Here is a 15,696-nt window from a genome sequence, read left to right as displayed (position 1 = left end):
ATGGCGCGGCGGGAAGATGGCGGCGACTCTCCTAACGGCGCCGCCGCAGCCTCGGCTGCGAGGCTCCGCAGCAGCAGTTCGGACGGCCCGGCCGTCTCCCGCGGAGCAGGGAGGGCTACCCCGCTCGGCTCCGCCGCTCCTCGTGGGGTTGTGCTGAGCCCCCCTCTCGGCCTCGACCTCTCCCTGCGTGGCAGCGGGAGCCCCGGCACCGGCTCTGCAGGTACCGGCGCAGGAGAGCGCGCCCCCCGCTTCCCTTTCCGCGGTCCTGGAGCGGGGCGCGTCTGGGCGAGAGGGCGCTGGGCCGCCGAGGCCGCGCCGGGGTCAGGGCCGCGGAGCCGGGCTGCCGCTGTCCTGCCCGGCAGCATGGCCTTGAGGTGGCTCCAGCGAGTGGTAGGGCGGCGGGTCGGGGCGCAGTCCGGGCCCTACAGGAAGGGGTTAAGGGCCCCAGGAACCTCTCCTGGCCCATGGTGCCCTGTCTTTGCCCTGGGTACGACTCTCTGCCCTCGAGCAGAGGCACAGACTCTTCACCCGTTCCTTTCTCTCTTGAGGGCAGTGTCTGCAGCTGAGGTTAAGTGCTTCTGTTAACGGAGGTGGTAGTGTACAAATAGGAAGCAAGAGGTCTTCGTGCTCCATTCGCTGTTTAGTTGAGGAGAGTTAAGAAAGCTCATGGTCTTTGAATGCTTCCGAGATGGGGCTTGCTTCATTTTATGCCATTTGAGAGTGGGCCTTGTTCTTGGCCTGGCCTCTAGGTGCTGCCATAATACAACAATCCGTACAGTCTGTATGCTTTGGTAAACGGGGTGAGGTTTACCTGTGCTGTTAAATTGATTCCAGAATACAGTAAGCTGATAAAACATGTTGTGTCTAGAGGCATCCCTGGAAGTGGTCCTGGCTGGTGCCCTGATACCTGCAAAGGCAGAGAAGCATAGCAGTGCTGTCTTTGTATGACATCTTGCCTGTCTATACGGGAGGTTATATAAATGAACTTGTGTTATATAAACATCTTGTGGCAAGATGTCATATAAAGTGGTCCTGCTAGATGCAATACGTTTTACCAGGTTATTTTGAAGGTCTCTTCCAACCTGGCTTATTCTGTTCTGTTCTATTCTATTCTGTTCTGTTTTGCCCTTGAGTCGGGAGAGAAATCAAGATGTGTACAACATCAAGGTGTATATAACATCTAAAATCAAGATGTTTATATAAGATCTTGTAACTTCATTTCTTTTCCTTCCCCCCCCATAACTCTTTAAAACATTTACAGCTCTCAGCCTCTTCTCCAGTCATGTCACATCTTCTCCCTGACGTGGTTTATGTTCTGCAAGATAAAGTTTTGGCAGCTTCTGCAAATGGAGCTGAGCAAGGCAATTTACATATTTCCACAGGGACAGCTCCTCAAAGACCATTCAGTAAGTGGCACTCCTGTGCCCAACTTGCTGTGCATTCTAAAAGGGCATAATGTATATCTTCCTTGTTTTGACTCATGAGCTTCAACAAGACCAAGGGCAGGGTCCTGCATTTGGGTCGAGGCAACCCCAGGCACAAATCCAGGCTGGGCAGGGACTGGCTGGAAAGCAACCCTGAGGAGAGGGACTTGGGGGTGCTGGTGGAGGAGAAGCTCAACAGGAGCTCTCAGTGTGCACTTGCAGCCCAGAAATCCAATCAGAGCCTGGGCTGCAGCAAGAAAGTGTGGCCAGCAGGGCAAGGGAGGGGATTCTCCCCCTCTGCTCAGCTCTGCTGAGACCCCACCTGGAGTACTGCCTCCAGTTCTGGAGCCCCTATGACAAGAGGGATCTGGAGGTGCTGGAAGGTGTCCAGAGAAGGGCCACGAGGATGATCAGAGGGCTGGAGCACCTCTCCTGTGAGGACAGACTGAAAGAGTTGGGGCTGTTCAGTCTGGAGAAGAGAAGGCTCCCAGGTGACCTAATTGTGGCCTTCCAGTATCTGAAGGGCACCTACAGGAAGGGGGGGACTCAGGCTCTCAGGTAGTGCTAGGACTAGGGGGAATGGAATGAAGCTGGAGGTGGGGAGATTCAGGCTAGAGGTGAGGAGGAAGTTCTTCCCCATGAGAGTGGTGAAGCCCTGGAATGGGTTGTCCAGGGAGGTGGTTGAGGCCCTGTCCCTGGAGGTGTTTAAGAGCAGGCTGGATGAGGCTGTGGCCAGCCTGATCTAGTGTGGGGTGTCCCTGCCCATGGCAGGGGGGTTGGAACTAGATGATCCTTGTGGTCCCTTCCAACCCTGTCTGATTCTGTGATTCTGTGACTGTTTCCTGACACTTTTCTGTTTGGTAAACAAGAGGTTAGGGCCAGGGCTGTGCTTCTGTACACAGGTCTTTAAGAAGCCCTGAGGCCCAAATTTTCAAACTCCTGTTCAAAGCTAATTTACAAATATTCTCAAACAGCAGAATCATTTTATCCTTTACTCAGTCTATCTTTTTACCTATAGTTCATTGATTTTAACAGTAGGAAAGAAGCCTGAGATTCCATCACAGTTTTTTTCCTTTGTGTGTGTTTCTGAATCCTAATTTTGTCACATTAGTCACATTTTAGGACAGACAAACCTGGTCTCCTCTTCACTTCCCTTTGGGAAGCCTGTTCTGCTTCATGCTGTTTATGATGGTCCTCAGCTTCTTGTGTAGTATTTGTGCTGTGCTTTGGTTATACAAAGAGAATCAAAGCTTTAGAGCCAAGGCATATCAGCTTTTTCTGTTTCTGCAGGGTAGAATGATCATGCACCAGTGACAGCTAGGCTGGGGTTAACCTCAACAAGGCAGTTGACATCCTGTTCAATATCTTTATTGATGATCTGGATGAGGGGTTGAAGGCCATCATCAGTAAATTTGCAGATGACACCAAGTTGGGAGCAGGAGTTGATTTGTTAGAGGGTAGGAGAGCTCTGCAGAGGGACCTTGACAAGCTGGACAGATGGGCAGAGTCCAACACAATGGCAGTCAACAAGTCCAAGTGCTGCACTTTGGTCACATCAACCTCATGCAGTGCTACAGGCTGGAGTCAGAGTGGCTGGAGAGCAGCCAGGCAGAAAGGGACCTGGGGGTACTGGTTGATAGTAGGTTGAACATGAGCCAGAGTGTGCCCAGGTGGCCAAGAAGGCCAATGGCAGCCTGGTCTGTATTAGGAACAGTGTGGCCAGCAGGAGCAGGGAGGTCATCCTGCCCTGTACTCATCACTGGTTAGGCCACACCTTGAGTCCTGTGTCCAGTTTAAGAAGGATATTGAGATTCTTGAACGTGTCCACAGAAGGGCAATGAGGCTGGGGAGATGCCTTGAACACTGCCCTGTGAGGAGAGGCTGAGGGAGCTGGGGTTGCTTAGCCTGGAGAAGAGGAAGTTCAGGGGAGACCTTATTGCTGTCTGCAAGTACCTGAAGGGAGGTTGTAGCCAGGTGGGGGTTGGTCTCTTCTCCCAGGCAACCAGCACCAGAACAAGAGGACACAGTCTCAAGCTGTGCCAGTGAAAGTTTAGGCTGGAGGTGAGTAGAAAGTTCTTCCCAGAAAGAGTAATTGGCCATTGGAATGTGCTGCCCAGGGAGGTGGTGGAGTCACCATCCCTGGAGGTATTCAAGAGGAGATTGGACGTGGCACTTGGTGCCATGGTTTAGTAGTCCTGAGGTCTTGGGTGTCAAGTTGGACTTGATGATCTCTGAGGTCTTTTCCAACCTTATTGATTCTTTGATTTTTAGGCTGTTGAGAGTAAAAATACTGTCTGCTTACCCATGCTGGTATTTCTGGTCTAGCTTGCCTTCATGCTCTCAAGAATTTTGCTGATGTGCCTGTAGCAGGATGGGCACAGATGAATATTGGTTTTTCATCTCAGTTCAACAATGCCTTTCATAAAGTGCTGCCGTGGGTGATAAAGGGAGGCATTCCTGTGGGTCAGGAAACTGAATGTTTTTGGTCTCAGATTAAGAAAAGGACTAAAAAAAGAGAGATTTCTTAATGATAAGAGAAGGGGAGGGAGGGGAGGAGGCAGTATCTGTAGCCAGCCTAAAATTATTTAGGGTTGTAAAGATAAAGAATAAGCAGCAAGAAACTTAATTAAGCCGGAGGAACTGGCAGTGTCCTGAAGATACTAATCAAGGGCTGATGAATTGAAGTAAATGCACATTGTAAGGAGTAGCTTGAGCTGCTGGTTTGGCTTATGTTGCTTTGTAAATTTATCCCTAGGAAAAAAAAAGACTGGGCAGCTCAGTAATCTGTGAGGCTTACTGAAGCCTCTGTAGCAGTAGTTTGAAAAGGAGACAGTATGGCCGAGGGTCGGATGGGAAATACATTGTACTGCTGGTATGTTAATCAGCGCTGAGACTCTGTGTTTGAGTATGTATTTGGTAATAGCTGCTTTGTCTCAAAAGCAAATATCAGAGCCAGAGTTTGTGGAAGACATGATTTAAATGTAGAAAATCTTATAGAATAGAACTAACCAGGTCGAAAAGACCTTCGAGATCATCGAGTCCAACCTATCTCCCAACACCATCTAATCAACTAAACCATGGCACTAAGTGCCTCTTCCAGGCTCTTCTCAAACACCTCCAGCGATGGTGACTCCACCACCTCCCTGGGCAGCACATTCCAATGGCCAATGACTCTGTGAATAACTTCTTCCTAGCATCCAGCCTAAACCTCTCCTGGCACAGCTTGAGACTGTGTCCTCTTGTTCTGGTGCTGGTTGCCTGGGAGAAGAGACCAACCCCCACCTGGCTACCACCTCCCTTCAGGTAGTTGTAGAGAGCAATAAGGTCTCCCCTGAGCCTCCTCTTCTCCAGGCTAAGCAACCCCAGCTCCCTCAGCCTCTCCTCACAGAGCTGTGCTCCAAACCCCTCCCCAGCTTTGTTGCCCTTCTCTGGACACCTTCCAGCAACTCAACATCTTTCCTAAACTTATAGGAGAGAAATTGAAACCCTTATGTCAGGAGATATGACAAATTGTGAACCATCCATGGGAAAGGTTGAACAAATGTAGGGGAAATAGTTTCTTGTTCCCTTTTTTCATAACACAGGAGCTTGGTGAGGAGTTGGACCTTTAAGTCAAACCTGACCTGAGATTCAAGGATGACACTCTGAACTGTTTTATTTTCTCCTCCCACAGGGCAGTACCAGCAGGTAAACGTTCCTGAAGACCTAGCAGACAAGTTGCTCCTTGCAAGCTGGGGTCTTCCCAAAGCAGTTCTGGACAAATACCACAGCCTGGGAGTAGTGCAGATGTTTGAATGGCAAGCAGAATGCCTCATGCTCGGGCGAGTTCTGGAAGGGAAGAACCTAGTTTACTCAGGTATGCAAACACATGGCAAAACCAGTCCCCCCTGACATTCCCAGTGCCATATGCAAAAACATCCTGGTGCTGAAGGCTTCTGATCTGGCAGATGAAAAGGCTGAGGTCCTCTTTTGTGTTTTTTTGCAATGGAGAGATCTGTTCCATTGCTGTGCCTCAGACCTGGCTTAATGGACTCCTTTCCAGATGTGAGGAGAGACTTTCCCCCTATATTTTCTCTTCCAATTTTCCTTTAGAAACTGATAATTAGGACTCAGTTAGTGAGTACTCTCTCTCTTTTTTTCTTTTCTTTTTAATTCAAGACTATCTTACCTAGGAATGGAATGCTAACAACAATGTTAGATACAAATACTTTTGAAAATGTTATTTACTGTCTCCTTTTTTCGGTCCCTGTATTATTTCTTTTCACCTGGTCTAAGGTTAGGGGTGGGGGAGGGCAGGGTACAGAAGAAGTAGGGCTGGTGAACTTGAAATTCATTGGAAATGATGACTTGGGTGTCTCCTCTCCATGGGAAGAAGGTCACAGAACAGCACTGGGAGGATGAAGAACATAGAAGGGGAGTGGGTGATTTTTCTTAGGCTTGGGTTTCAGTTTTGTTTGTTTGATACCAGAAGACTTTGGGCCTGATTACTGGGTAATGGCTATCCCCATGTGCATGGCATCTCTCCAGTCTTCTGTGGATGATAGATGACTACAGCAATGCTTGCCAAGCAGGAGGGCTAAATGTATTTATGGGCTGGGTCAGTAAGGTGGTAGTGTAGCTGTTGACTGTAGGGGGTTTTGGGGCTGTTTTGTCAGGTTGGATTTTTTTCCTCTGGCTTATCACTGAGCTACTGTTGCTTCTGTAGCAGAGATGAGGACACAAGCATGATGGAAGAAGCTGGAAGAGCAATGTCCTGGCCTGTATCAGGAATAGTGTGGCCAGCAGGAGCAGGGAGGTCATTCTGTCCCTGTACTCAGCACTGGTTGGGCTACATCTTGAGTCCTGTGTCCAGTTTGGTTTAGGAAAGATATTGAGTTGCTGGAAGGTGTCCAGAGAAGGGCAACAAAGCTGGGGAGGGGTCTGGAGCACAGCCCTGTGAGGAGAGGCTGAGGGAACTGGGGTTGCTTAGCCTGGAGAAGAGGAGGCTCAGGGGAGACCTTCTTGCTCTCTACAACTACCTGAAGGGAGATTGTAGCCATGTGCGGGTTGGTCTCTTCTCCCAGGCAGCCAGCACCAGAACAAGAGGACACAGTCTCAAAGCTGTGCCAGGGGAGTGTTAGGCTGGGTGTTAGGAAGAAATTCTTCCCAGAAAAGAGAGATTGGCCATTGGAATGTGCTGCCTAGGGAGGTGGTGGAGTGACCATCACTGGAGATGTTTAGGAAGAGACTGGATGGGGCACTTGGTGCCATGGTTTAGTTGATTAGATGGTGTTGGGTGATAGGTTGGACTTGATGATCTCTGAGGTCTCTTCCATTCCATTCCATTCCATTCCATTCCATTCCATTCCATTCCATTCCATTCCATTCCATTCCATTCCATTCCATTCCATTCCATTCCATTCCATTCCATTCCATTCCATTCCATTCCATTCCATTCCTATCCTCTTGACCCTTTATGGAGGTAGCTGTAAATGTAGTTGTAGCTGTGGGAGAGTGGCATCAGTCAAAGAGTCTTGCCCCCAGCTGTCCAGTAACTGCTTTCTATGGTGGTTTTAGGATGCTCGTTCCTTAGATTGTTATTGTTCTTTTAACTTTAAAAGTTGATTAAATCCACCCCAACTCTTGTGTGTTCATTTTCCAGCTCCCACCAGTGCTGGAAAGACTCTTGTGGCAGAATTACTTATTTTGAAGCGAGTTCTGGAGACACGTAAGAAAGCTCTTCTTATCCTGCCCTTTGTCTCTGTGGCCAAGGAGAAAAAATGTTATCTGCAGGTAAGTAGCATTCAAGGAGAGTAAATTTATGGGTTTGTATTATTGGGTCACTTCTTTTAAAGAGTAAAAGGGGGAAGGGAGGTTTAGACTGGATGTTAGGAAGAAATTCTTCATAGAGAGAGTGATTGCCTATTGGAATGGGCTGCCCAGGGAGGTGGTGGAGTCACCATCACTGGAGGTGTTTAGGAGGAGACTTGATGGGGTGCTTGGTGCCATGGGTTAGTTGATTAGATGGTGATGGGTGATAGGTTGGACTCTATGATCTTGAAGGTCTCTTCCAACCTGGTCTGGTCTATCCTATCCTCTTCTATCCTATCCTCTTCTATCCTATCCTCTTCTATCCTATCCTCTTCTATCCTATCCTCTTCTATCCTATCCTCTTCTATCCTATCCTCTTCTATCCTATCCTCTTCTATCCTATCCTCTTCTATCCTATCCTCTTCTATCCTATCCTCTTCTATCCTATCCTCTTCTATCCTATCCTCTTCTATCCTATCCTCTTCTATCCTATCCTCTTCTATCCTATCCTCTTCTATCCTATCCTCTTCTATCCTATCCTCTTCTATCCTATCCTAAATACTAGAAATTGTGGCTGTTAGGTGCAGGCTTTTAGGTGACTCCAACCGGTGCTGATCAAAATACAGTTGTAACCGTGGTGTGACATTCTGTATCCTTGCAAAACAGGCTCTGTTTCAAGAGGTGGATGTGAGAGTTGAAGGCTACATGGGAAGCATGTCTCCTGCTGGACATTTCTCTGCCCTGGATGTTGCTGTCTGCACCATTGAGAAAGCCAACAGTCTCGTCAACAGGCTAATAGAAGAAAACAAAATGGACTCACTGGGTAACATGCTAAGGCTTGATTGACCATTGTGGGGATGAGGATTATTACATACTCTTGAGTACATGTGAAATCATGGGATACTTTGTGCTTGCTCAGTTCTGTATCTGGCAGATATGCCAGACAGGAAAATGGAGCTATTTTTCATCCTCCAGAACACCTCTGGTTTGGCTTTAGGCAGGCAGTCAGGACTCTTCTATACTCAGCAACTGGAATGGGTAGCTGGAAGCTGCAGATTTTAGTTTGTCTGAGATGAGTGACTATCCAAGGATGGTGATTAGATGCAATAAGCAGTGATTCCCAGAGCTAGAAATTGTCTTCTAATTAATGAAATTGATTTAAAGGTCTGGGATAGGTTTGAGTTCAAGAATGTACATATATTCATGTGTTTTGGACAGAGATTGTGGCACCTGTGGTTTATCTTCACTTAGCTGAGGGAAGAAGAGGAATTGTGTTTGGTGCTTATCTGGGTGCAGATAAGTGGAATAAATAGAGAGAGCTTTTTTGGGTAGGCATGGTGACTACAAGGGCTGTGACATTAATTTCTCTCCTGCAGTTTGCTCACAAGCCCTCTGTCCTTGTACCATAGTCTTCTGGGTCACTGTGGCCCTGATGGCCACTAGCTAATGATAGTATTCATTTCATGATTGAGAGAGGATATTAAACCTGAAGGAGCCTGATGTTTTCAGTGTGCACTTGGAGAGAGGTGTGCTTTCCTAGTCCAGTTTGCTCTTCTTTTTGTTTCAATAATATTCTTTCTGTTCAATAAAGCTATCATAGAATCAGGTTGGAAAAGACCTCAAAGATCATTAAGGCCAACCTGTCACCCAACACCTCATGACAACTAGACCATGGCACCAAGTGCCACATCCAGTCCCCTCTTGAACACCTCCAGGGACGGTGACTCCACAGAATGGAAATAAAGCTCATTTGAACTGAGGCTTCTGCAGTCTAGCCCAATTCTTGATTGTTTGTATACACCCCTTCCCTTGCAAGAGAACTGGAGATTATGCAGTTAGTCATTTTCAATATATGGCTATTTATGTATGTATGTTTTAAATAGGATTAGTTTGATCCTAGGTCACTACACCATACGAGATGTGCTGCCAGCATATGGCAGAGAGTGGGGTCATGATGTCCATATTTGTGTTGGCTTTGTGTGCCTTGGAAGCATAATCAGTATGCTAAAGTGTATCATTTAATGCTATCTTTCAGAACCTGGAGATATGCCAGAACCCTTTAGCTGGTGACTCCATTCCATCCCTACATTTCAATGTGCTGTCTAAAATAAGTACACCTGAGAACAGTCATATAACTGTAACCAGCCATGTGGTTACAAGATTTGACTTTGAATATGTGTGCTCAACACTGATACCTCCTTGAAGGAGGATGGTTTTGTGTCACCATTTGAAAACACCTGTGCTGCAACACTCTGTTTCCCTTGTGCCCCTGTATGACTGTATGATTGAGTCCATCATCAGTAAATTTGCAGATGACACCAAGCTGGGGGCAGGAGTTGATCTGTTAGAGGGTAGGAGAGCTCTGCAGAGGCCTTGCCAGGCTGGACAGGTGCCAGGTTCTACACATTGTCCACAACAACCCCATGCAGTGCTACAGGCTGGGGTCAGAGTGGCTGAAGAGCAGCCAGGCAGAGAAGGACCTGGAGGTACTGGTTGACAGTAGGCTGAACATGAGTCAGCAGTGTGCCCAGGTGGCAAAGAAGGCCAATGGCATGCTGGCCTGCATCAGGAACAGTGTGGCCAGCAGGAGCAGGGAAGTCATTCTGCCCCTGGACTCAGCACTGGTTAGGCCACAGCTTGAGTCCTGTGTCCAGTTCTGGGCCCCTCAGTTTAGGAAGGAGGATGAGTTGCTGGAAGGTGTCCAGAGAAGGGCAACAAAGCTGGGGAGGGGTTTGGAGCACAGCCCTATGAGGAGAGGCTGAAGGAGCTGGAGTTGCTTAGCCTGGAGAAGAGGAGGCTCAGGGGAGACCTTCTTGCTGTCTACAATTACCTGAAGGGAAGTTGTAGTCAGGTGGGGGTTGGTCTCTTCTCCCAGGCAACCAGCACCGGAACAAGAGGACACAGTCTGAAGCTGTGCCAGGGGAGATTTAGACTGGATGTTAGGAACAAGAAATTCTTCACAGACAGAGAGATTTGCCATTGGAATGTGCTGCCCAGGGAGGTGGTGGAGTCACCATTACTGGAGATGTTTAAGAAGAGACTGGGTGGGGTGCTTGGTTGCATGGTTTAGTTGATTAGATGGTGCTGGGTGATGGGTTGGACTTGATGATCTCTGAAGTCTTTTCCAACCTGGTCTGGTCTGGTCTATCCTCTATCCTATCCTCTATCCTATCCTCTATCCTATCCTCTATCCTATCCTCTATCCTATCCTCTATCCTATCCTCTATCCTATCCTCTATCCTATCCTCTATCCTATCCTCTATCCTATCCTCTATCCTAACCAAAGTACAATATTTTTCTTTATATATATATAATTTCTTTTATTTTAAATAAATTGGACTTTAAAATCAGTCTTTAAGCAATTGACAAAAGTTCTGTCTGGAGCTCAGCTTTCGAAGAAGCTGCCAAATACAAGCGAGAGTTGCGAACGCTGGTTTGACTGTCACCTACAGCAGACTTCTCTGAAACTGCAGGGTTCAGACCTTGTCTTCTAATTAATTCTAAATTTAGCCCAGCTTGCAACAAGGGTGATTTTATCTCCTGAGAGGAGTTATTGGGAGGTAGCTGGAATTCTGGCTGGGTTCCATCTCGGGCTCGAGCTGTTCCTTTAGTTGCCGTGAAGCCCCTGTCGACAGCTCACCTTGTCTTTGGAAACTGCTGAGGGAAACTCAAATCCTCTGCCTGGCAGAGCTCTCTTTGCTCTATTGAAGCATTTAAAAAGCAATTTTGTGTTGCAGATTATGAGTAATGTGTGTCAGTTGGGAACATCCAGGTACACAGGGGCTGAAGCACCTCTTATTGTGCAGCCTCTTGACACAGATGCTGGAGAAATGTTTAGGAAAGAGGATTAGAGAGGAATCTGCTGCCTTCTCAACCTGTCAGCTGGGAATGGGTTTGTAATGTGCTGTTCTGATAGCTGTTTGGGTTTTTTTTTTCCCCCCCTTGGTTTAAACTTGAAATTAAAAAATTACTGGGTTAATTGTATGAAAAAAAAATAATCAAATCCTCCCTGCTTGTCATTCAGAGTAGGATGTGGACTCAAAGCAGCCTAGTTATTCTACAGCAGATGTGTAAAATAGCTCTCAGGTACTTTTCAGGATGTTTTAGTAGTGAATAGAATAAACCAGGTTGGAAGAGACCTTCAAGATCATTGCATCCAAGCTATCATCCAACACCACCTAATCAACTAACCCATGGCACCAAGCACCCCATCCAGTCTCCTCCTAAACACCTCCAATGATGGCAACTCCACCACCTCCCTAGGCAGCTCATTCCAATGGGCAATCTCTCTCTCTGTGTAGAATTTCCTCCTACCATCCAGCGTGAACCTCCCCTGGTGCAGCTTGAGACTGTGTCCTCTTGTTCTGGTGCTGGTTGCCTGGGAGAAGAGACCAACCCCCACCTGGCTACAACCTCCCTTGAGGTAGTTGTAGAGAGCAAGAAGGTCTCCCCTGAGCCTCCTCTTCTCCAGCCTAAGCAACCCCAGCTCCTTCAGCCTCTCCTCACAGGGCTGTGCTCAAGGCCTCTCCCCAGCCTCATTGCCCTTCTCTGGACATGTTCAAGAGTCTCAATGTCCTTCTTAAACTGAGGGTCCCGGAACTGGACACAGGATGCAAGGTGTGGCCTAACCAGTTCTGAGTACAGGGGCACAATGACTTCCCTGCTCCTGCTGGCCACACTATTCTTGATGCAGGCCAGGATGCCATTGGCCTTTTTGGCCACCTGGGCACACTGCTGGCTCATGTTCAGCCTACTATCAACCAGTACCCCAGGGTCTCTTTCTGTTTGGCTGCTCTCCAGCCACTCTGTTCCCAGCCTGTAGCACAGCATGGGGTTGTTGTGGCCATTGTGTAGAACCTGGCACTTAGATGTGTTAAATCTCATACCCTTGGACTCTGCCCATCTGTCTAGCCTGTCAAGGTCCCTTCTACCCTCCAACAGATCAACTCTTGCTCCCAACTTGGTGTCATCTGCAAATTTACTGATGATGGACTCAGTGCCCTCATCCAGATCATCAATAAAGATATTGAACAGGCTGGGGCCCAGCACTGATCCCTGGGGCACACCACTGGTGCCTGGCTGCCAGCTGGATGTGGCACCATTCACCACCACTCTCTGGGCTCAGCCTCCAGCCAGTTCCTCACCCAGCTCAGAGTGCAGCTGTCCAAGCCAGGGGCTGACAGCTTGGCCAGGAGTTTGCTGTGGGGGACGGTGTCAAAGGCCTTGCTGAAGTCCAGGTAGTGAACATGTGACAGAGCTGAGCAGAAGCAGAAGGTATAGAACAAATAGCATCATTCCCAGTGCTCTGGCCTGTAGGTACCACCAGTGTTCTGTGCTTCATTTTGAGAATTAAAGTGTGCTGCTGCTTGGCACAGGCTGGACTGATAACATGCATGAGTTTTGCTTTGGTAGCTATCTGATTTCTGTGTCCTGTCTCAGCTTCTGAAAGAATTCAAACAAGCTGTTACATGAGGAAGCAGGAAGCAACTTTTTCTGATAGCCAAATAACTACCTATTTGGTGACCAGTGAATTGCTGTTCCTTTACAAGTAAGCACAGAACAGAGGAAGTACAGGAAGGAGCTGGATGGGTGGGAGTTTGTACTGGAGGCTGATGAAGTTGTGCAGCACTCATTTCTAACTTAAGTCACTTGAAAGAGAAGGGAGGGAGAAAACAGACGGAGGGAGAAGGAACATATGTAGGAAGGAGAGAAAAAAATGAGAAGGAAAACCAGCATGGAAACATAATGTAAGGTCACATTCACCCTTAAGCTCCTGCTATTTTAGCTGTCCCAATAAGATGTTACATAGCTGCACCAAGAAGGAAAAACAAAATCCACAGCAGCAGAACTAATGAAGCCTGGTGTCCTCCATGCCCTGCTTTTTTTTCCTTTACCCTTTCTTCAGCCTCTTCCATGTCCCTGTGACCCTCTCAGCTGGACAGAAGGGGAACATACTGCTGCTGGTAGGGATCTCTGCAGGAGGCATGCTGAGTGGCTGAGTTGTAGTGGCTCTGTTTTTCTCCTCAGAGGATGCTCTGATCTGTCATTTCCAGCTGCTGATTCTCAGAAATCGTTTTAGACATTGTTCTTTTCAGTGTTTCTACACATCTTACAAATATGGTGGAGGTGCCAAATGGATTAGAAATTCATTTGCAGGAGATAGGATGACAACAGAGCAGTCATGGAAAGATTTTTTTTTCTTCTTCTTTTTTTCTTCTTCTTTTCTTTTTTTCTTCTTTTTCCTCTTTCTTATTTCTTCTTTTTTTTCTTCTTCTTCCTCCTCTCCCCCTTCCTCCTCTCCCCCTTCCTCCTCTCCCCCTTCCTCCTCTCCCCCTTCCTCCTCTCCCCCTTCCTCCTCTCCCCCTTCCTCCTCTCCCCCTTCCTCCTCTCCCCCTTCCTCCTCTCCCCCTTCCTCCTCTCCCCCTTCCTCCTCTCCCCCTTCCTCCTCTCCCCCTTCCTCCTCTCCCCCTTCCTCCTCTCCCCCTTCCTCCTCTCCCCCTTCCTCCTCTCCCCCTTCCTCCTCTCCCCCTTCCTCCTCTCCCCCTTCCTCCTCTCCCCCTTCCTCCTCTCCCCCTTCCTCCTCTCCCCCTTCCTCCTCTCCCCCTTCCTCCTCTCCCCCTTCCTCCTCTCCCCCTTCCTCCTCTCCCCCTTCCTCCTCTCCCCCTTCCTCCTCTCCCCCTTCCTCCTCTCCCCCTTCCTCCTCTCCCCCTTCCTCCTCTCCCCCTTCCTCCTCTCCCCCTTCCTCCTCTCCCCCTTCCTCCTCTCCCCCTTCCTCCTCTCCCCCTTCCTCCTCTCCCCCTTCCTCCTCTCCCCCTTCCTCCTCTCCCCCTTCCTCCTCTCTAGAGCTCATTTTGGTTTGGTTAGTGAGGAACCATATAATAGGAAGCAGGCTATGCCAGTGTAATTATGTCTGCTGTAGGTGTTTTGGTGTTTTTTGCCCTGACATTGCTGTTTTAATAAGGAGTGATGTTTTTAACCGAGGCACTGATGCCAAACCAGCTTTTGACTAGGTCATTTGGGTCCTGGAATGTTCCTGTCCAGATCCTGTGAAGCCCTCAAAGTTTTTACTTGCTGAGAGGTTACAGCATAGATGCTGCAATACTGTTTTGTATGGTGGCCAAACTAACTACTCAAACTGTTTACATTTGTGATGTTGGGGGGGTGGGTTAAAGCTGATTGTGTATGTGAGGTTGTGGAGGGTGTAAAATGTCATGGTTTGTCTTTCTCAGAAGAATCAGTGACAAAAGGAAGCTATAGTTGTGGTGGTAAACACACCTCTATTTGTGACTGTAAGTTTCAGTTCCTCATGTGGAATGTGAAGGGATTGATGCTTTCTGCTCTGCTTGGGGTTCTGTGAGATTTAACCTGAGTGCTTCTCTTCATCAGGAGTGGTGGTTGTGGATGAGTTACACATGCTGGGAGACTCTCATCGAGGATATCTGCTGGAACTCCTTCTGACCAAAGTTAGATACGTCACAGAGAAGGTTGCAAAGCGGTGTGTGGTCCAGGATGTTCATCCCTTAAAGCTGAATTATGGATGGCTCCAAATATTTTGTTCTCTGGGTGACTGGAAATTTGGGTTAGCTCCAGAGTTTTTGTAAGAGTAATGACCCAGGCTCTGGTTATTAAGGCCTCACTATGTCATCTCTCACAACCCTACCATTGTAGTCAAAAATCTCTTTACCTCATGGTTTTCAATTTGTGTGCTGCCATGGGATTCACTCTCTCAGGAGAAGGAGTAAACAAAAGCTTCAAGCTTACATTTTTAGCCCATTGAAATTTGTTTCAATCTGTAAACTATGTGTGCAGATTTTGCTGGTGGGCTTGGCCTGCTTAATTTTTCAGTGTTGCCTGGAAATGGAGTATTTACCCTACTGAAATGTTCAGGGATGGCAGAGGACTGGTCATGCTGTTAACTTCTCAGTGCTCAGTTGATCAGAAGATTTAGGAGGGTATTCCAGTAACCTGCAACTTAAATGGTGAAGCTGTGCTAGCAAATGTTTAAAGACCCTGCATAAGAGAGAATCTGCCTCTCCACAGCTTTCTCATCAGTGCCTGGCCTTTTTAACTCTAGCTTCTAGTCTTGCTTCCTCTGTCTTGGCCTTGTTAGGACAACCAGGATCTTTTAAGAAGGTTCAGGCTGTTTCTGAGCTTACACTGATTTCTCAGACATTTTTGCCTTTCTTTAAAGTCTCCATTTGTGGCTCAGGGCAGTTCCAATGAATAGTTTTCAAAATGTAGACTGAGGAGAAGAAAAAAAAATCATCCCCTACTGTGTGGATGTAAAAGTCTGAATTAAAATACACATTCCCATATCTAAATTAATGGCTTGTGTTTTCAGGTCTGTTAAGAGTCCATTACTTCTTGCTGCCCTTAGTGGAAGCTGCTGTTCAGCACTTTGAGAATTGAAGCTGCCTTCTTTGCTGAGCTAAGGGCTTTGGTTCCCAGAAAGACCTTAGCTTGGTATTATTTGTTCTGAAAG

General features: G+C 47.7%; 1 protein-coding gene across 1 annotated transcript in view; it reads left to right on the top strand.

The window, feature by feature from the left end:
* POLQ (DNA polymerase theta) overlaps nt 1-15,696 on the top strand; it is an 84,585-nt gene continuing 68,889 nt past the window's right edge. Inside the window, exons 1-6 of the mRNA XM_054163329.1 lie at nt 1-76; nt 110-220; nt 5,098-5,280; nt 7,066-7,196; nt 7,881-8,037; nt 14,601-14,709. Of these exons, the coding sequence (XP_054019304.1) occupies nt 1-76; nt 110-220; nt 5,098-5,280; nt 7,066-7,196; nt 7,881-8,037; nt 14,601-14,709 (767 nt within the window). The remainder of the gene's footprint in view (nt 77-109; nt 221-5,097; nt 5,281-7,065; nt 7,197-7,880; nt 8,038-14,600; nt 14,710-15,696) is intronic.

Source organism: Dryobates pubescens, chromosome 8 (assembly GCF_014839835.1).
Source record: "Dryobates pubescens isolate bDryPub1 chromosome 8, bDryPub1.pri, whole genome shotgun sequence".
Classification (NCBI taxonomy): Eukaryota; Metazoa; Chordata; class Aves; order Piciformes; family Picidae; genus Dryobates; species Dryobates pubescens.
The sequence above is the reverse complement of the archived record's forward strand: the minus strand, read 5'-3'. Positions and strand labels throughout refer to the sequence as shown.